The sequence below is a fragment of the Erithacus rubecula genome (assembly GCF_903797595.1).
Source record: "Erithacus rubecula genome assembly, chromosome: 10".
NCBI classification, from domain to species: Eukaryota; Metazoa; Chordata; class Aves; order Passeriformes; family Muscicapidae; genus Erithacus; species Erithacus rubecula.
Window position 1 is genome coordinate 17,719,590 of NC_136662.1, and position 20,962 is coordinate 17,740,551.

A 20,962-nucleotide genomic window follows, 5' to 3' on the forward strand; every position below is an offset into this window, starting at 1 on the left:
CTGCAAAGACTACTCGTCGGGGAAGAACTGGGGCTGATTGTTCCTAGACTATGTGCAGTTTATTTAGGCTTCAAGCTTGGGGAAACCAATGTCACAGTGAAAACCAAGTAACACTACTAACGAGTTGTGGCTGTCAGTGTAGGATGGGATGCATCAAGCCCATGCTTTACTGGTATGATAACAACAGGAGTCTTTATCCAGCACCACAGGGAAATGAAAAGCTAAAGCAAGATTATATGAATCCAAGGGAATTCAGCTCTATAGGACACTGATCTGCAAACACTGTGGAGATTGAACTAATTTAATTTTTGGACATTTAGCTACATTCTTAAAATAACATTTTTAGGTTGTAGCCTAGCTGTTTTTCTAACAAAACATACACCGACACTTGCAGATCCCAGTGCAGGTCCCCAGCTGATATTCACCCAGCTGATGAAGATGACCTTAATGATAAGAGCACCACTGCAGCATGCCAGACCTGGCTTGTTATTCTGTTCCAAAGACTACTCTGTGATTCACACTGAATTACTGTGCCAAGATGACAGAAAAAGCCTTAAATGCAGGAAGTCAGGTAAGGATCATCACTTGATTATCCATGTATGCACTCAGACATATCCATACCCTTGGAAAGTATATTGGATAAAAGGCAAAAAGTCACAAAGCTCAAATTTAAACTTTTCTTTGAGTTCTGAAAGGCTTCACTCCCTACAGGTAATATCCTAGGCAGTGATCTTGCACCATGCCCAGCACCCACCTACCTTCTGAAACAACTCTCCTCTCCTGATTATGCATGGCAAACAATTTCCCTAAGAAACAATGACTAGGGACAGCTGGAGGCTTGCAAGGACAAAGACACATGCACTACAAGCAAGCATGGAGCAATAAAGCCCAGGAAAATCTCCCTCCCCTCCCATACTCACATCACTTTCAAATCCCAGTCTCCACAGGTCACAAAAATCGACTTGACGCTGGGATCTAAGAGGCCTTCCTTTGCCATCCACTCGTCAACCCGCTGAAAGGAAGGCAAGAAAAGGGGATGAGTTTTGCAGAGACAGGCCGAGCCACAACAGTTAAACTCAGATAAGCTGCTTGCAATCAAGAGAGAAGAAAATTGTGATCTTATCCAACCTCTCCCTCTCTCTCTTCTCTCTTTGCTTGCCATCTCAACAACAGCACGTTTGGACCTTTGAAGATTTCTGATAGGAGACATCAGGCAACCAGAGGAGAGATGATCTTATCAGACACCTCAGCAGCTCTGCTTGTGGAGGGATGAAAGTTGTGCAGCGTTAACGGGACGATACAACTGTGCTGTTACCTGGCATTTCTCCTCTCCCTCTACCAAAGAGGCTCATAGGGAACATAACTTGTGCCCCCTCCAGTGAGGAGAATAGACAGGTATATTGATATGGCATGCCTTCCCCACAGCATTTCTCACATACGCTAATTCATATAGCACCAGGGGGATATGGGAAGGGAGAAAAAATGGAAGGGCTGGGCACACATAGGCACTGTGTGGCAGTAACAAACAAAGTCAGGTGTCCCCTTCCTCTCCAGGCGGGATTCCTCTTTTCTTCTTACAGTCTGAAGAAGTGCTTGTTCAGGATAGTGTGGATTTAAAGTGGATCTGCTATGCCTGATCAGCTTCCCACAGGAATGATGTTCAGGGTCCTCTTCAGAAAAGGGCCATGTTAACCTAGAGGATGCAATCCACCTTAGAGATTAAGGAACTAACCTAGACTAGAAGCCCTACACAGACAGAAGCCCTGCATACACACTTATTCCAGCTAGAACTAGCAAACAACATGCCCAAAATTTTGCAGTGGCAGACAATCAGCTGTTATTAGGTAATTTCATTAGCAGAATTTTCAACACTTGAGCAACAGAAATCCCTCCTTTTTTCCCTTGCTTGACACCTTTCACTCCTGAGTAAAGTAAACCAGCATGCCTCAGAAGCTGCCTAACCTTAATCTCATTTTAACCTAGAAACATGCTGCTGTACCAACACCTTTTCTGTCCAAATAAAAACAATTCTACATAAGTGTTTCCACACTCTAAGAAGCTTTCACACGAAGAGAACAAACCATTTTCTGGAATACTCCAGCAGTGATCTACATTCACCCATCTGGGCAAAGAGAGCTCACCCTCCTGGGGGAAACAGGTACACACATCCATATGTTTATGGACAAGCAAGACTGCTCTATGCTCTCTGGAGAGCTGGGGGTTTGCATGGATGCAAGACATCACCCCTGCAGAGCACCATCTTCAGTCTCATGTCACTGCCACAGCCTTTCCTGCCAGGGGTCGATGCTTCTTTCTGTGACTGACTGTACAACAGCCCTCTGATTACAATTCCCCAGAAAAGCAGCATCCAGCCTCTCAGCCACACTCCCTTTGGCTGACAGGATCTCCCTGCCAGCCTCACATGAACCTACCTAGAGGTGGGGACAGCAGTGGAAACTTTTCTAAACTCCCTCATGTGAGCCCACCCATCAAGTGCTGTCTCCATGGAGGATTTAAACACCTTTAATTTGATTTCCTCAGATAAGCAATTGTTGCAATTATTCTGATTAGGAACAATTAGGTAACATAGCAGTGGAAATCCTGACAGAGACAACGACGCATCCAACATCAACCTGCAGCCCAAATAGGCTCTGCTTGAGGAAGTTTCCTTCACTATCTGACTACCAACAAAAGCTATTGATGGAGAAATACTTCCAAGCTAATTAAGCCTTAAATGCTCTAGGAATTCCACATTAAGCAGATGGTATTATTAGGGCTGTATCTGCATTCACATATCCTTTAGATTAGATTTCAGAGGCATTTTCTTTCTATACTACATGTATTATTAAGCATTTAAATAGGTAGAAAAAATAATTTAATAAAGTGCTAAGGGAGGGGAAAAGAAATGAAAGCAGAATTTCCAGGAGCAGTGGTCTTGAGCAATGTCTTGGTGCTTTAAAACTGGCTCAAGAAAGAATTGCCTCTTCGCCTATCTACTGGCAGGAGTTTGGATATCTTGTCAGCACCCTTGACATGAACAGCTGGAGATGACAGATCAATGGTTCAATAATCTCAGCAGTGTGTCACCAGTGTGACAGCAAATGTTATTCTAATGAAGCTGTAATCATAGTCAAATTACGCGGTTCGATTCTCAGCAAGGGGAGGGTGCAGGGAGAGAGATGAAGAGGGGACTACAGGACCAGAGGTCAGAGTTTGAGAACTAAAGGTTACTCTGCTTACCTCAAGCACTTGCTGGAGGCTTGGCTGCCCATCCACCATGCCTTGAATAATCCCAGTCAGCTGAAACAAACAGAAAGCAGTCATCAGAGCAGCACTCAAAAGATCATCAGAGAGGTCTACTCTCCTGTCCATCTTTCTGCAACCAAAACATGCTCCCGTGACCCACATGAGTGTTGCTGAGGAACCAGCCACAGCAGAGTGACCCTGGCAGCTTCCTAGCCACTGGCCAAGGGCACAGCTTCATCCCAAACACAGAAATGTAGTGGGGCTCCTACCCACACCACAAAACTGCAAATTCTCAGCATGGCAGGGTCCACTGGGGGAGCAGTGTCATGCACCAGTATGATGCCCTTTTTCAACATGCTTTTCAGCAGTTTAGGTGCTACCTTGATGTACACAGGCAGAGGCAACTACCAAGATCTCTGGACATTCCTCTGCTATCACAACACCACCAAAATTTCAGTGTTAGATGAACCAAATAGAGGAGTATTAGTAGGTGAGACATAGAGGACCCAGTTATCCTCCCCTGAGCTGGGCAGCCAGCATGTGCATTTTCCCACAGTCCATCACAGCTTTCCTCAGCAGCTCAAAATTGTATTTAAAATAATGGAATGAAATTTGAAGAAAAGCACTTTCTTGCAGAAGCCTGTCTAGTCTGTTTTCCAGGAGGTTTCTGAGGAAGAGGTCCTGCCAACAGATACTCCTACTGATTGCTCCTAGACTGCTTGCCTGTTCAAAGCTAAACACATGCACTAAAAGATGTAGTCTCATGGGCCTCAGCCTGAGTCTGCTCAGGAGAGCTTGAGGCACATGGAAAACAGATAATTTTTCTGTCTGCCTTCCAACTGACAAAACTGTCTTTTAACATATCGAATATTGGAGTTCAGTAGCCTGCCATCAATGCACCCAAGTAATTAAAAAAATCATTACTAAAACAAGTGCACACTATGGGATTTCACTTCATATGCCACTTTCCTGATGCTACACATCTCACACATTTTCATAAAATAAAGGTCAAGCACCATCTAGAAGTATCCACATCTCTGGAAGCCATGGCATCCAGTTGATCCATCACCCAGGGGTAACTCTTCCACACAGACTAGCTCAACCTACTTGCACACCCTAAGTCCTCTCACAAACCACATGGCTCTGCTTTATTAAGTATGTGGCAAATGAAGGAAGCTAAATGGTTTCTATCTCTCAGTTTCTTTGGCTACTTGGCTCACAGCACTGAACTTGGAGGATAGAAAAAGAAACGATATTAAACTCCAATTAAACTGTAATTACATTTAATGAATACCAAATACCTGACTCACTGAATAAACTGTAAGTGGAAAGATTATTTTCTCACAGTGAATCCCATGAAATGGCAATACATACCTTTTAGGGAAAGTATTTTAATTTTAAGAATGCAGACTCCTCTAGGTGCGTTTCTCAAGTTCATCAAGCCATTATGAAGTGGAATTTTGAAAAAGTGGAGGGACACAGACACTCTTTTACATTCAGAACCTGTTTTTATATTCATCTGTATTTTAATAGGGTTAGCAGCTGCTACCTACAGACTTCCATACTCTGAGAAGCAAATAGATTTGAGGAATTAATGCATGGCTCTTTAGAGCATTAATTAAAGTCCCTGGCATGGTTTTTGCTTTTCTTGCCATCTTTTTCTCCATGCATTCTTCTGGCAGAGGTGGAAAGTTCATATATTACAAAGTGCAGGTTCTGCCTTTCAGACAGCAGCTCAACCCAAATCTCTGGAAGTGACTGAAAGGTGTGTTCAGAAAAGAACACAGCATCATAAAATAGCTTGTTTTGGAAGGAACCTTTAAAGTTCATCCAATCCAACCTCCCTCCCAGTGAGCACGGACATCTTCAACTACATCAGCTTGCTCATAGCTCCACCCAACCTCACCTTGAATATTACCTTTCTGGCAACCTGTGCCAGTGTTTCACCACTTCTTCTTCTGTATACTTAGTTGACTAGTTTAAAGTCACCATTCCTTGTCCTGTCACATTCCAGGACTGTATCTGTGGAGCACTGCACCCCTGATGCCATGGGAGGACAGGGTATAATGGCCTCATCCAGACAAGGACACATCACCAAGAATACACACACCAAGATCCACACTGCAGAAATCACACACAATACAAAGGAATGTATCTGCTCCCAGGTCATTTCAGTACAGGTCAGAGAGTGCTCAAACTGGACCAGATTTCTACTTTCTCATCCTTTCTGATACTTTTTGTTATCAGTTATGTCCATCTGCCACATCTAACCTAGTGCATTGGATCTCTGCAGCATTATCTGGTCTTGCAGCTTTGAAAAAGTATAAAAACATAAAACCACACACTTGTAAAATTCCACTGGTTATCCCAAGAAGCATGAGGTTCTTTGCAACATAAGCAAGCTATAATACCTTTATCTTTTTGTATTTTTATTGTCTATTCCTTCAGGAAAAAAAAAAAAATCGATAAAAATTAATCATAAAAAGAGAGCAAAGTATCATGAAAAGATCTGTACAAGCACCCTGCATATAGAGAGAACCTCTCCTTAAGCTCCAGGCAAGAACTTTCTTGGGAACCAGAAAAATCTTCTTCATCTTCCAAAAGGGCGTGATGAGCTTTATACACCTAAAAACAGCTTTTAACAACTTGCAAACACTTTCCACCTTCTGCACCTAAGCATGCAGCTCATCCCTCACAACAACCAAGGGTTCACGACCTGTTGTTTTATAGAAGCAGATCAGGAGAAAGGGGACAAGATGAGATCTCAGAGTGAGCCAGCACTGGAAGACAGCCCCTGGACATTGGTTTGGGGAGTTTGAGAAACATCATGTAGCCAGAGGAGAGCACAGACACATCAAAAGGTAAGTAAAGTGATGTCTTGAGGGTGGCAACAAGCTCTCCACCCTTCCAGAAACACCCTTCTTATGCTGTGCTGTTGTCTTCAAGAAGGAAGAGGGATGGAAGAGGTACTCCAAACTCAAGGAGCAATGTTTAGCAAGCCCAGTAACTCTTCCACACAGAGGCACCTCCTCTACACCAAGCAGTTTTACTGCTTAGGAAAGCCAGAGGGGAGAGGGGAAATTGGCAGCACAGCAGACAGGCTCCCATGTAATGTCAACACCAGTGCTTTTCCTAGAGAGTTTATCTGGAAAACCATCGTATTTCTACTCCAAGACAGTCTGCTGATTACCTAAGCACTTGTCTCTGGTGTACAATCTGATAATCAGGCCTGGTCTTTCTTCGTAGACAAAGAGGCCAATAAATCTCACCCTTTGTAAGTAGAGGTGCCTAGACAAAGCCCTTTACTGGCATTTAGCAAAATGAGTATTTTTCAGAAAACATAAACCAGCAGAAATTCAATAACAAGTGCTGGAGCAGTTCAGGCAGCAGCTCTGCAAGAGCACATCCTGGCTGTGTCCCTGGGGTCTCAAACAACCTACACCAGTGACACAGGGATGATCCCTGCACCTATCTAACAGCACCCCACTGTTTAGTAATGTTCACCTGTGGCTCTCAGGGCAGGCTTTCAAACTCAGCCCCATGCACAGGCCCCAGAAACAAGCTTAGTTACACCTCCAGCACGATCCCACTCTTGGACCTCTTGGCAGTCCTTGCACCAGGCCAGGGGACTGCCAAGCCAGGAAGGACAAGGGTCATGCTGGGCACTAAGTAGCAAGGGATACAATGTGGGGGGATCAGGAGCCAGTGATGTCAAGGCTGGGATAAAAACCAGCTTCCTAATCCATGCTGTTATTAACAGAGGATTTGCCAAATCTGGTAGTGGGGCCTTTTTGTACCATCAATACACACAGGTGGGGGTTCTGCAATCATTTTGCCTGCTGGCCCCAGTACTGCCCACTTTCACCCAACTCTGGACATGATGCCAGACTGAGGTTCATGGCAGAGTCTGCAGTGGAATGCTGACCTGGAACATCTGTCTCCATCATGGACTCCTGCAAAAGTACAGCCATCACAGACACACACACACACATACACACAGAGCTTTACTTGCTTCAAGGCTCCACACAGAGACACAAACAGCTGCTCCAGACCCCTGACAGCAAGAGAAGACCAAACCATCACTGCAGTACAGGAGCATCAGATGGGCTGACTGCTGGTCACAAGGTCATCATCCAGAGAACCTCTGAATGTCTCTAGATTGCAGCAGGCAGGAGGCTCTGTTCAGCTCACAAAGCTGAACCACAACCACGTACCAAGCAAGTCATGCAGACTCTTGTGCAAGAATAGAAATGCAGTCTTTAGCAACAGGGGAAGGGATGTAATAGAGAGACTTCCAGAAAAAGGAGTTTTGGTGGGAGTTAATGAGACAATTTCTCTCCAGAATTTAGGTGACTTGCAAGGCCGACATTTTGAGCTCAGCTCCAGAAGATGACGTTGTTGTTAGCAAAGATCAGGTGCAAGCTGTAAGATTTATCACGTTTGTACAAGCATATGTCCAGCAAGTCCCATGGGGATAAGGACAGGCAAAGTAGTTGTCCAGCTTTCTAGCATTAAGGTTGCAAAACCATTTTCATTGTAACCCTCTGTTCTCACACATTTATAGCTTTCTGAAAGTTCTTCTCTGGGGAATAATGTTTTCTGTGCTTAGTCTTTTTTTTTTTTTTTTTTTTTTTTTTAAAGTTTAAATGGAATACCTTCAGATGGTTTTGAGTTACAGGAGAATAAAAATAAGCATTTGTTTTTACAATGTGAAAATATGGAAGGGGCTGGTTTTTTCTGGAGGGCACTCCACCTAACACAGAGGAGTCATTTTTCATCAGGCTAGTACAGGTGGGACAAGCTCTCCACAGGCTTAAGCCTATAGCCACAGAGGTAGGGGAAAACACACTATGGTGTTGATGATCCTAGACAAGACAGGGAATGAAGAACTTGAGTACACTGATTACACAGTCAGTATTTTAGTCATTGATCTGGCCAAAATTGAACCAGTGGACTGACAGCAAAAAAAAGCCCAAAGCAAAAGGAACTTAAAGTTTCTTTTGATGATTATGGCAGGGAAGAAAAACACATTTGTAAAAACAATTAACTTTTTGAGTTGAATTAAAAAAATAACAAACAACAAACCCAAATCAACAACAAAACCCAACCCCTGCTTCTTAACTCCTTTGAACCCTCAGGGATCACATTTACCACCTTCATTCCATATCTGGGGAAACATGGCCACAGCTCAAGAGCAGCTGTCCTTGGCAATGAGAGTAAGCAAGTAATGAGAGGCCACTTCCCTAGCAATCATTTCAAGTGGCCCAGAATTACAACATCAAAAAGAAGGTCTGGAAAATATAGACATGAATTGTCCTACCACTCTGAAGGACTCCTCAAATCTCAACAGGCAGGCCCACAGGAGAGTAATTTAGTGCCTCTGAACCACACATCTGCACAGCACTGTCTTTCCCTCAGTCCATGCTCTCTTTGTCCTTCCCCACCACAGAGGAGCACAGAAAAATCGCAAGAGCTCATAAAGAGGTTACAGGATTTTGAACTCTGGCTAACATGAGTGTGTTTATTTGGTGATCACCCCATTAAGAAATTTGTTAGATGTAAATACAATTATCTTAGTTAGCAGATCACAGCTAGAGTTATTTATTAATCCAAACAGAGGTCTTTACACTGCTTACTACTGCAGTAACAAAAAATTATTCTCTTTGTCATTAACTCAAGGCTGGCATGACATACTGCCTTGCAGCTGCACCATGAGGAGGCAACCCCAGTCCCTGGTGCAATGGAAACCTGCTTCCCAGAGAGACTCTTGGAGCACCAGGGAACCTTTGCACTTTACCTCTGTACAGAAGGGCGTAAGCTGGGGATGCACCACAGGCTGAACATACATGTGAAAGGTGGATTCGATCTCCATCGTCCTGCCATTCAGCTTCAGGATAGGGAATTCGATGATTTCCTGAATAGGGCAAAAACAAAAGCAGCTGTTCATTTAAAACAAACAAGAAATGAAGCTGGAAATTGTCCCATCCAGCAAGGTGGCCTGATAGCCCCAAACAAAATTAAACTCAACACAAAGCTCTGCAGAAGTGGGAAGGTGGTGCTGCAGCACAGAGCACATCCAACACTGCCAGAGCAGACGAGGATGGTGCTGATGCTCATCGCAGCCAGGACTGGCTGAAGGAGGTCTCTGTGCTCAGCACTGCCCACACCACTGCCTAAGCTGAACCTAAGGAAGGTGGTCTCACACCACTCCCATGTGCTACCCAAGGAACACGAAGCTGCACTCGCAATGCGCTCACAGCAGTTTAGCAAGGACATCACAGGGGCTGTGCCCTCCTCAAGACCAGTCTCAACCTTTGCAGACCACCATCCTTCTACAGGACACCATCAGAGTGACAGCAGGGACTACTGCATGAAGCACCTCCATCTCTAGAGAGGCGGAGGAGAACTGCCCTCCTCCAACAGACTGAGAAGAGGAGCTGAAAGCTCCCCCCAGATCCATCCCTATGGGATACAGCACAGTAGTAAGCCCTGCTGCATCTTCCTCATTGTAGCCAATTTATGCTGATAGGGAAATAAAAATGTTCCTTCATCAGAAGAATGTTCAATTATTTGAATAATCAGCAATCAAAAATTTACATGGACCTGCTAATAAAAAGTTTAAACAAATCCAGTTGCGATGGATTTCTCAATTATTAAAAAATATACATGAAATTAAAAAAGCTGCCCACTGAATAAAAGCGATAAAATCCTTTGTGTTCACCCCCCTCCTTCTCTACTCCCTTTCTTCCTTGCAGTTTAATGTAAGAGGAGAAGTGACAATTTGTTTGGTGTCTTTAAAGAATAATTTGTCTATGTTATTTAATAGAGATCCATGGCACCAAGGTTCTGGAGTGCAAATGAGCCCGCTGAGTGATATCCATGCAACAAGCCTCTCAAATCACTTCTGGAGAAAAACAGAGAGAGGGAGAGAGAATAAAAAAAATATTGCTTTTTAATATTCAAAAACAGTTTGCAAAATTTAATCAAAGCAGAGCAAAAGCTAACATTTTTACCACTTTGACATTTTTATTAGTGCTTTCATAAATTTTTAAAACATGAACGGAATTAGTTTAACAACAAAAAAAACTGCCTGAAAACATCTGGAAGAGACAAATAAGAAATAATAAAAAATGAAAAAAAAAAAAATCCAACTCCTGTGAGTAAAATTAGCATGTGAAAAATGCAGCCGCTGCAGAGGAACTAACACACTTTTTTGGACCGTGGCTGCAACCCTCATGACCTGCAGGCGGAAATTATGGAGAGGTTACACATATGAGCTGATGACATCACCACGCCACTAGGCAGCGGGAGGGCAAGAGGCTGGGTGGGTAAATGGAAACAACAGATAATTGAAATAGCCAGGAGAAACACCCAATTTCCATGGTGGACAGAGCCCAGAGACAGAGCAGAGCAGCTGCCCACTGAAGCAGGGGCACAGCCCAGACCAGGGCACGTGGAGAGCACATGTTGCTGAGATGGAAAGTTAGAAAAAAACCCATAAAAATCAAATAAAGTGTTAACAGTGTGGAAGTGCCCAGGTGTAGACATTGAGTAGTGAAGCTACACAGGACGCATGGTTTAAGCATTTCCTCCTGGCCAGCTGTGCCACACCCTCTGCATGCCACACTGGATAAGGCAGAGTGGATGGCTGGGCACATCCTTCCCCAGAGCCGTACCACCCTACTGGGAGTCACCTAGTTTTCCCAGGAAAGAGAGCAAACTTGACCCAAGTGCTCTAAGGGAAGGGGAAGACACATGCCAAGCACTGGAGTATTAGCCAGATGTCCAGCAGTGGTACAGCCAAACTCACCAGCTTCAGCCACCCAGGAGGACCCATGGAAACCCAAGAGAGCAAGAAATGCTGGATACAGATGATCCTCCCCTCAAAAGGGCCACCACAGACAGGCTCTGAAAGCAGCAAATTTCTCTTTGGAAGGAAAACAGACTGCAAAGTTTGAAGTCAATGGACAGGCTGCCATAACAGAGTCAGGCTTAACCTCAGGATAACACTATCCCATCTTTCAAATTAGTCTGGGGCATTTCACTGCCCTTTAGGCCTGCATCCCACCCAGAGGGTGACCAGGAAGCAGGCAAGCCCACAGCAAGGCAAGAACATTTCCCTTTCCAGAGAGGGACACACACCAGCTGGATTGCATAGCAGGGCTCTGCTGCAATGCCAGGATGTGTCCTAAGGGACCACAAACATCCTCAGGTGCCATCAACTGGTGGGATGCAAAGTGAGACTGAAAGACAGCCTGCTGCTGATCTGATACACAAAGGCGTCGCTTGCCTTCCAGAACCAAATACAAAAAGCACTTCCAAGAGGGTCGGATTAAGACAGACGGAGGAAATAAAAAGCCATACTTAAAAAATGTGGGAAATTTAACAATATCCAGAATTACTGTAGGTCTGTGGGAAGTGCATGGCCAGGAGCAGGAGTAGAACCCCAGAGGCAACCAGAGCATCTTAGGAGAAAGTGCAGTCACTCTCTTGGGCTTATTGGGTTAGTTTTTGAAGCAAGTGGTAAAGAACCTTTCCCAAAAGGCTGTTCATCTGCACGCTTCCTACAGCAGAGATTTTTCCAGTCTCTGGCAGTGTTTGCTCCGCTGGTATCTAAGGCAACAGATACCAGCCCCATGAAATCAGCCCCACTCCTCACTAACGATGTTAGCCAGTCCTGCAATGAAATTTAACCTGTGACACTGCTGTACTTTTCATTTAAACTTTCATTTGGAGAGAAGCAGTGTTTGGAGACCCTGCAGTTTGTCCTGCTAATAAAGACAAGTGTTGGGACCTTTAAAGGTGCCATTCATCTTTTGCCTTTATTAAATTCAATTTTCTTAAGCCCATGATACATCATGAAATTAAGAGTTGACATTCCAGCAGAAACAAAAATATCTATCAAACATAAACAGAAAGGGGGGAGAAAAGAGGCCTCTATTACCAAGAATTTATGGCTTAAAGTTGATCTGTTTCCACTTTTTCTCTCTCTCTTTTTTTTTTTTTTAACAAGCATATGGTTTGTTTTAGATATCTGAAATGTTATTACAGATCTAGAATTTCATTAGTAATTATTATGAAACGGTGAGCACTTAGACACTCATACACACAACCCCCCAACAGACTGTGATGCAGGAAGGCAGCTGGGTGCTCTCTCACGTTTCACAGCAGCCCAGTGAGCTCAACATGCTCAGCTCCATCTCCACCATTCAAGGACATTCACTGCTCCCTTCCAGGCAGGAAAGGTGGAGGAAAGCAGCATGAGGGAGCCAAGGGCAGGGATTCACTGACACTTGCTTTCTTCTATCAGAGCCTGATCAGCCCTAAGTGTTACCTTGAGATCCTCACATATATCCACTCCAACACTGAGTAAATGTTCCAACTTGGGCAGTGATTTGTGCCAGCAGCATTTGGGGCTTCTAAGCCTTCCCTCTGCCCCTGCTGCCAGCTTTTCCTTATAGCACAACCAGGAGTTATGGATATGCTAAAATAATGCTGAGGGTGTCCAGAGGCTGCAAATAGCCGCGAGCTACCAGAAGAACAAACGTACTCATTTGAATTTTGCGAGCACTGCAATTAGGTATTTTATTTAGCACTGCAAAGTAAGTTGAAAGGAAATCCAGGGTTCAAACCACCACCAATAAATAAGCGGCTTTTTATTTTCCTTTCATTGTCAGGAAAGTTGAACATGTTTTCTGTTGAGAAATTCTGCACAAGGCTCCCAATTATAGGCATTTGCATTTATATTGTTGGAACAAAGAGCTTCTAAAATCAATATTAACACGCTTAAAGAAAAAAACATCAGCACCCTGTCCCTCCCCTCAGCTGTGCCCCCAAACATAGTAACAATTGGAACCTACAGAGTCAGAGGCTTATACAGATCCATTACCAGGTCCACTCTCTTTACAACAATCCTACATTTACAATTTCAAGGTACTTCAAGCAAATCTATGTGACAGCTTCCTCAGAACTTTCGTCCTTCTGAAAAACCAAGGGTTTAAAAAAAAAAGTTCCAGGTAGAAGTCTCCTGTGCAAGCTGACTGTCCCAAGGCAGTGGGTTGAGCAGCAGCAGGGTAACTGTGGAATGGCTAGGGACTTTCTTCTAAGAAGGATTTGAAAAATTCTTAATGGCATGTGAAAGCTCTGCTATAAACCCAGCCTTTCCTTACCCAGTCATCCTACATGAAACTCCCTTCCCTTTAATACCAGAGCAGGGATGAACCAACTCAGCTGTCTTGACCTTCTTGCTAATAAAAGAAATGAGCAAGCACACAACTATACTCGCTAAACAATTTCCACTTAGAGAAGAAAGCACCTGAAATTACCCTAATTCCCACAGAGGAATCTTTTTGCTTATTCTTTTGCATCTGGGTAGCACTAACATCATTATAGAAAAAGAATAAAGTGCCCAGCAAGAGCTTCCCTGCTCTCCAAACCTTTTCTTCCTAACACCTATGTACAAAGTGGACAGGGCACACTTCAGGACCGGAGTTATATATTTGAGGAAGACTGTATGGCCTTTTCAGTTCAAAAACTACCGAGTATAATTCATCCCTTACTCTAACCTCCATGTGAAGAAGTTTAATAAACACAAGAATAAAAGATGCCTATAAAAATCAGAGCTGACTGTTCAAAATGCAATAAAATCAAGCAGAGGCTGTTGAGAGAAACAGATTTTGTCTGATAAGGAAAAGCATAAAACTTCTTACCGAAAGAACGGTTTACACCTTCAAAAAATATAAGGGCAGAAGAGGCAAGGGAGTGTCTGTGGAGGGACAGAGCTTCAGGACCAGCTCATTTTGTTCAGGGATGGTTTTTTTTCCCCCCTCTCTTTAAAGAAAAAAAAAAAAAAAAGTCATTTTATGCACAAGGAGCTTATTTCTTAAACAAACACTCGTGTTTTTGATTTACACCACGGGCTGCTCCTAAATAATTTATGGCGGGTTAAATTTATTGCACAGCCCTGGCCGGCTGCAAATTCGAATTGCCAAATAATTAGATTTTAGGGCAATGCTTATAAATTATCCGCCGATTTGTCCGGACTTGTTTGTCAGTTGCTTTGTGCTTCGGGTCATCTTTGGCATTTCGCTGTTTGTGTTTTAATTGCTGATTTACACTTTGACAGATGAGAGTTGATGCCTCCAAGATCGGGGAGAGGGTGTGGGGGCGTTGAAGAGCAGAAAGAATCAGAGCTTTTAAAGCTTGTGATTTTCTTTTTTTTTCCAAGGCAATTAAAATCGAAAAGGGACATAGTAAGGACAGCACTAGCCTAACAGATCTGCCTCCCTAGTTTCCATTCTCTGCCTTAATTATTATTTTAACTAAAGCCATTTCCAAATGAGCAGCCTTGCACTGGCCCTCAGGGGCAGTAACCAAGATGACCTCATAGGTCTTTTCCCCACTTCTAAATTTTTATTAAACTAACCAAAACAAGTACCATAAAGGCAACACCTCTCCACTGCAAAACAGCAGGACTTCTGCTGAATCAGGGCTATCCTGGCTTTCCAAAGGATGCCTGCCTGCACACACACCATGGAGCTCTCAGTGCCTCAGTCCTGGCTAAGTTGCTCTGTGTACTGATAAAACCTATCAAAAGGTCTTCGGGGAAGCAGATGACCTCCAAATTTCTTTTTTCCATCACTACCTATCTTAAAATACATAAATTCACACACCTAACAACTTCATATGGTTACTTAAAAGAACTACTATAACCCAGAAAAGTGTGAAGGGAAGCACACATCAAAAACAAAACACAAGAGAACTGGAAGGAATATGGGAAGATCATGAAACACTTGGATAAGATGGCATGAAGAAAAATTCTGCTGCCTGACCATTGAATATCCAATATTTCTTCTTCCCCCTGCTCTCAGGTGAATCACACTGCCTATCCCCAACACTCAGGCACTGAAACCCAATGTCAAAGGCTGGATTTCCTCAAAGATAAATTTTGAGTTGCATTTTGCGTTCTGCACTGACATCAAATGTGGCTCTTATTTCCCAGTGCTGCCTTACAACTCTGAGTGTGAGGGACCATTTCTCTTTCTTTAATAGAAGCTGAAATCCCCATCTAATCACATGCCTCCAGGAGCTTCAGCTTTAAGAGAGACATCTAGTCCATGCACCTGCCTGAGGGCAGCATCATCACCCCCTAAATAATTTCTGACTTTGTCTAGGCTGTTTTTACCGACTCCAATAAGAGAGACTCACACACTCCCCAGGCACTCACTCTATCCTCCTGTTTCATTAGTCTTATCATTGGAAAGTTTTTCCTAATGTCTAATCTGAATTTCCCTTGCTGTTGTTTAAATTCCCAACTGCTCTTCCTACCAACAGAAGACACAGGCCAGAACATTGCCTTTCTCATTTTTGCAACAAAGACCTCATCTTACATACACCCCAATGCTATCCAGCCTGCACTCACAGCTGCTTTTTGCAGACCCCTGGTCACACTCACTGATTATCTTCTTCACTCTCTTGAAATAGTATCTTGTTTTTTCTTCTAAAGAGTATGGAATACAAAGTGAAGTACTTAATCAGTTCAAGTCCCTTCTTACAGGGCCAACAAAAGGAAGATCCATGTCTTGCAAATGACACTTTTCTCCTAAACTTACCACTGTGGTCCTTGGGAGTTTTTCATGCCTGCCATTGCACCCGAAATCTTGACAGCAGGCTCACACCCTTGTCCTGCCATCCTTAACAACACTTTCAGTTTCAGTCAAATCATTTCCTCCCAGGCTGGTTCCTGCCTCTCACCACCAGCATCATGATTCCCTGCCAAAACCCACTAAGCTATTTTGATCTTTCCAGCAGGACCCAGACATCAAGAATAAAGCAAAATCTCCCTCCTCTTTTCACACATGGGATGAGAAATATAGACCAATAGACATCAACACTTCAACGTATTTCTTCAAGCACTATTGACATGTATTTAACCACCCAGAACATCTCTACTGGCACAGACAACAACAATTTAAGCTTGACAGTTTGGGGGAAGTTTAGCACTCAAACCAGGTTAAAAACAGCACACTCACATATTTCCAAGTATTACCTTTCCACTGCAAGACAGCAACTACACTATATCCTTTTTCACATCCACTCCTCTCTATGGCAGACAAACAGCCTGTGCAGTCCCAGTTGCAGAATTATCAGATCATTTCAAGTCCCAACCTCTTCACCTGATATTGAGCAGGACAAATGATCAATGTTCCCAACGACACTAAAACATCTGGGATGGGTAGAAAGAGCACATTAGTGCATGTAAATGAATACCCAGGGTTTTACAGACATCACAACTAGCTGCTGATGACAGCGCATTTCTGCCTGACAGAGAGGAACTAAATAATGTTATGAAGAGTTATTTTGCCAGCTAACAAGTGCATAGACTAACAAAGACAACACAGGGATGGTTGCACAGAAAGCTTGGCATAAAGAGGAAAAAGCACACAAGATTTAGGCACATTCTGTGTCCTTCCCACTAAAAGAGCTGAGTTGCATTGTTCTCTATCACGAAGGTTTTGTTCAAAGCTGAAAAGCACCATCCCCAAGTAGCACTAGATGGGTGCCATGCCAAGAATACTGCTTGGTTTTAAAATATTATGCTGAGAGTGATGCAAAATACTTCCCATACGTCAAAGGCTGTGAATCAACAACCACACAGGGCCATGCACACAGCAGGACCAGCACAGCAAATGTACAAACCTGTGACACCATCCCCTTCACTTCAAAATTCACTGAGTCTTTCCAGAAGTACACGTAGCCCTCACTGGCAGCTTTATGGAGAGGTGAACAATCCAGCAGACTTGCACATTCCTGAGCTAGCCTGCAGCTTTTCTTTTCAGGGTGACTGCCACTCAACTGCATTCTGCTGTAACAACAAGTCTACTTAACTTTGCAACTTGTCACCTAAACGATTTGTAATGCTAGCACAGCTAAGAATACAGTGTTCAAACAGCACAGGTGGGGAATTGCACACCGGGATGCATAACTGATGTGGAATCTCTGCACACTGTGAGGGGAAGGGCAATGTGACTGATGGTTTTAAAGTACTCATCTCATCAGCCTGTCAATAACCAGCCAAAAGCTGAGCAGGTTAGGTCAGGTTAAGACTGCAGCCATTGGCCAACTGAGTGCCTTGGTATTTTAGATTTGTTGCTATAATAATGCTGGGTTTATATCTTTAAATAAGAAATTGCTTTGAATTTTTTTTCATATATCAGATGTCTTGCCTGGTGGTCTCATGGTTGCACTCTCCAGGAGATTAGGGTTCAATAACTGTTCATGTTCTCTAGTACATCAGGTTTTAAATAAATACAGCTAATGCTGCTGCCTGAAGTCATAACCCACCCTGTCAGATTGATATGGGTCACAGCAAGGTTGTCCTCACTTGCTGGGAGAATGAGGGAGGTCTCCAAGGCAAAGTGAGTGCAGCTCTGAGGCACCAGGTGCAGTGTAACCCTCTAAACTACAAGGTTTAAAGACATTTGCTCAAAAACTCAATGCAAACAGGAAAATCCATCTGAAAGGACTCTTGTATGAACTGTTTCCTGCCACTCTAGGAACTTATAGCATTCTGATGTAAGAATAATGGCATAAAACCAGCAATAACTGGCAAAGAGGTGATAAATATATACATATATTTACGTACTTTTAGTAAAAAGAAAGAAAACACTTTTAAGTTGCTATGTTACACACATTTTTAACAGCATCTCTCTAGAAACAGCATTTTAAGAAGCGGAATTGAGAAGTAGGCAATTAAAACTACACCCAAGCCTAAGATGCATGAACACAGGTAATTGCAGATTAATATTCCACTGTAATACTTATGCTGAGTTAAAGTTGCCATGGGAAACAAGCCTGAATTTCTTTATTTTTCAGCAACTCATGATCATCCTCAATAAAGGTTTTGGCAGGTGATTTCTAGTGCATTGAGCCTAACAGCCACACAAAAATAGTGCAAGAAGGAAACTGCTAGGTGGGGATGTCCAGATAGAATAGGCAGCCACAGGCACACACATGTCCTTTATCTGCCTCTGGGTAGGATTGTGAAATGTCTGCTACAATGTGAGACACCTGCATTCCCATCCTGGCCTTCAGCTGGCATTGCCTTGATACAGTATGCACAGAAAAGGACATGGAAAGCACACAGAAGCTACCTTGCAGCCTGCTTCCCAGCAGAAGCTCTTCATCCCTCCATAGCTTTCTTCTGCAGCAAGTTTGTGATTTCAAGGACATATTCCTCCTACAAACTCGCTTCAGCTGTGGCTCCCAAGGCAGCCTCCCTATCCTCTATCTAGTCACCCTATGCAGAGTACTTGGCACATCTGTTGATATGGCCCAAATTTGTGCAAATCAACATCCATTCCCATTACAAGGTCAGTCTATAAATCACAGCAGCTCTGGAGCAGAGACACACGACTCAGTTGTCCCTGCTGCAGTAACAAGATTGCAGATAGAGCAGGACAGGCAGCTGTACAGATCATCACAGCCACTCCAGCTGTACCTGCCCATGACTGTGAGCTAGATGTGAGACAGATGTTCAAGGGAAAACATATGTACTGCTCTTTTTCAGCAGCACTCAGAAAGACTGAACCTGATATAACCTTCTCCTGCATTTGTACTTAATATTGTCTAATAGAAAAACTGGCTCCTATTTGTTAATACACTTTTGCTAATCATAATATATACTATGATCATCCAGATTTGTTTGAACACCTAAAAATAAACTAGTAACTGAACATCTGCTTAGTCAGTGTCAGTGTTTATGGTGAAATGGTGAGTGATGTTTTGTATTTATTAGTATATCCAGTTTCATTTTGACAGCAATTATAACTAAAAATTCTCCCAAAATAACAATCCAAATGCATGTTAAACAGACTTGAAGTATCTAGGATACACTAACAAAAAATATCAAGATATTTTTGCATTTAAAAAGTAGAGCTTAGGAGGACACAGAAAACATTGTCTGTAAACAATTTATTCTTCTGCTTCTGGTTACAACTTCTTCAGCAATGAGAAGAACTGAACATTTCATATTTTCCTTATACAGAGAGTTTGAAAGAGGCAAATTTCTACTTCCCAAATGGTTACCATTTTGAGTGAATCTGAGACACTGAACACCTGAAAAACTGACATAAGAAAATGCAACTTTATCATTACCAAAAGCTCATTTAGCAGCTTAGTGACTGGATTCAGCTCCTTCCACCAGGTCAGAGGTCTGATGCTCTTTTACACTTCCAGGCAGCAGACATACAGAGCATAAATTTTATTTGATTTTCATTTAAGTGGCTTTAATAAATTAGAGATTAACATAATATATAGAAGGCTAATTTCAAATTCAGCTTTGAACAGATCTGATTTCTACTTTCAGACTTTTTACATTTAAAACAAATAATTTCTTTTTATCCACTTGGCTGAAATTGAAGATAAGATACTTGGCTTGCTGACTGAAAGAGGCACACCTCCTTACTGCATCTAAAGAGTCAGCCACAGCTCTGAGTCTGTGGAGCTGCTTAACACAGTCATTGAAAGCACTGACCACCATAAACATTGGTGTCTACAAGGACAAAGGGACAAAAGATCAAGACTTCCACTTACTAATGCATCTTCTCATGAAGCTAAAGCTCCATATGTACCCAGCTCTATGGGCTGACAGGGTATAAAAGCAGAAGATATTCATAAACTCTTAACAGAGAGTAAAAGAAAAAACTCAGAGCTGAAAAACGAAACACACCACCAGTGTTCAGGGTCCACCGACCTCCACAGAATGACAGCTCCCACCTGACCCCACTGGGCTTCAGAACACGTTCCAAAGACACAAGGTAAGCTTTAAAGAGATGCAAGAGGCCAGCCATAAACATCTCACTACCAACCTCTAATGCCCTTTGGCTGGCTACAACACTACATGACAAAGACTGTGCAGTTAAACCCCCCCCCACACACACACCTTCTTTCCTCTCTGGGATGGTCCCATTATTCATGCATACATCCAGAAAACCAATAAAGCTAAGCGGTTTCTATGTGTATATAAACAAGTACTCTGATGGAGTGGCGTATCTTCTGAAAGAAGTCAGAAATCAGGGCTGCAAGGCTGATCCTGTTCCTCTGTGGGCTTAGGGCAGGGAACATGAAGGACCTTCAATGCCCAACACAGGAGTGAATGGTAAAGCACAGGGCAGCAGCCACAAGGCACTCAGCCAGCAGCCCCAGCCACTGGAGCCACAATGCAGATGGCTTCCCAGGGGAATACCAATGTCCTTGACCCTCCTTGATCCCCATTACAGAGGCCACAGCACGAGACCTCAGAGAAAGATCGGGCAACGTGAAAGAGAATGGAAATGAAGGGGTCTTCAGGGCTCACGAATGAGCATGAAGGACTTCCCCAGGGATACAACCAGCAAGGCTGCCAGTTACAGAGGAGCACGAGTAAATACAATGAGAGGGGGAGCAGATGTGGCAGTCACACATCTTAGTGTACATAAAAAGATAGCTCTTTCAGTAGTTTCTTGTAAGAAGCCAGAATATTTTGAAGAGCAGTGAGTGAGAAATGTGAAATGTGCTGTATGGTGGCAAGTGAACTCTTGCAAGATTTTTTAGCTGAACTGGTTAAATTTACAGCTATGTCTACCACTTAAAGTAAGGTGGATCACAGCTTAGCTTAGCTCTGTGTACAAAGCCTTTTCATCAAATCTCAATGCATTTGAATTTCATTATATCTAGA

General features: G+C 43.1%; 1 protein-coding gene across 7 annotated transcripts in view; it reads right to left on the bottom strand.

Annotated features, from left to right (window-relative positions):
* ERI3 (ERI1 exoribonuclease family member 3) overlaps positions 1-20,962 on the bottom strand; it is a 131,474-nt gene that overhangs the window by 98,450 nt on the left and 12,062 nt on the right. For all 7 annotated transcript variants that reach the window (XM_079313947.1, XM_079313942.1, XM_079313944.1 and 4 more), the window contains 3 exons: positions 9,044-9,160; positions 3,241-3,300; positions 921-1,012 (listed from right to left, as the gene is read on the bottom strand). In XM_079313947.1, the coding sequence (XP_079170073.1) occupies positions 921-1,012; positions 3,241-3,300; positions 9,044-9,160 (269 nt within the window). The remainder of the gene's footprint in view (positions 1-920; positions 1,013-3,240; positions 3,301-9,043; positions 9,161-20,962) is intronic.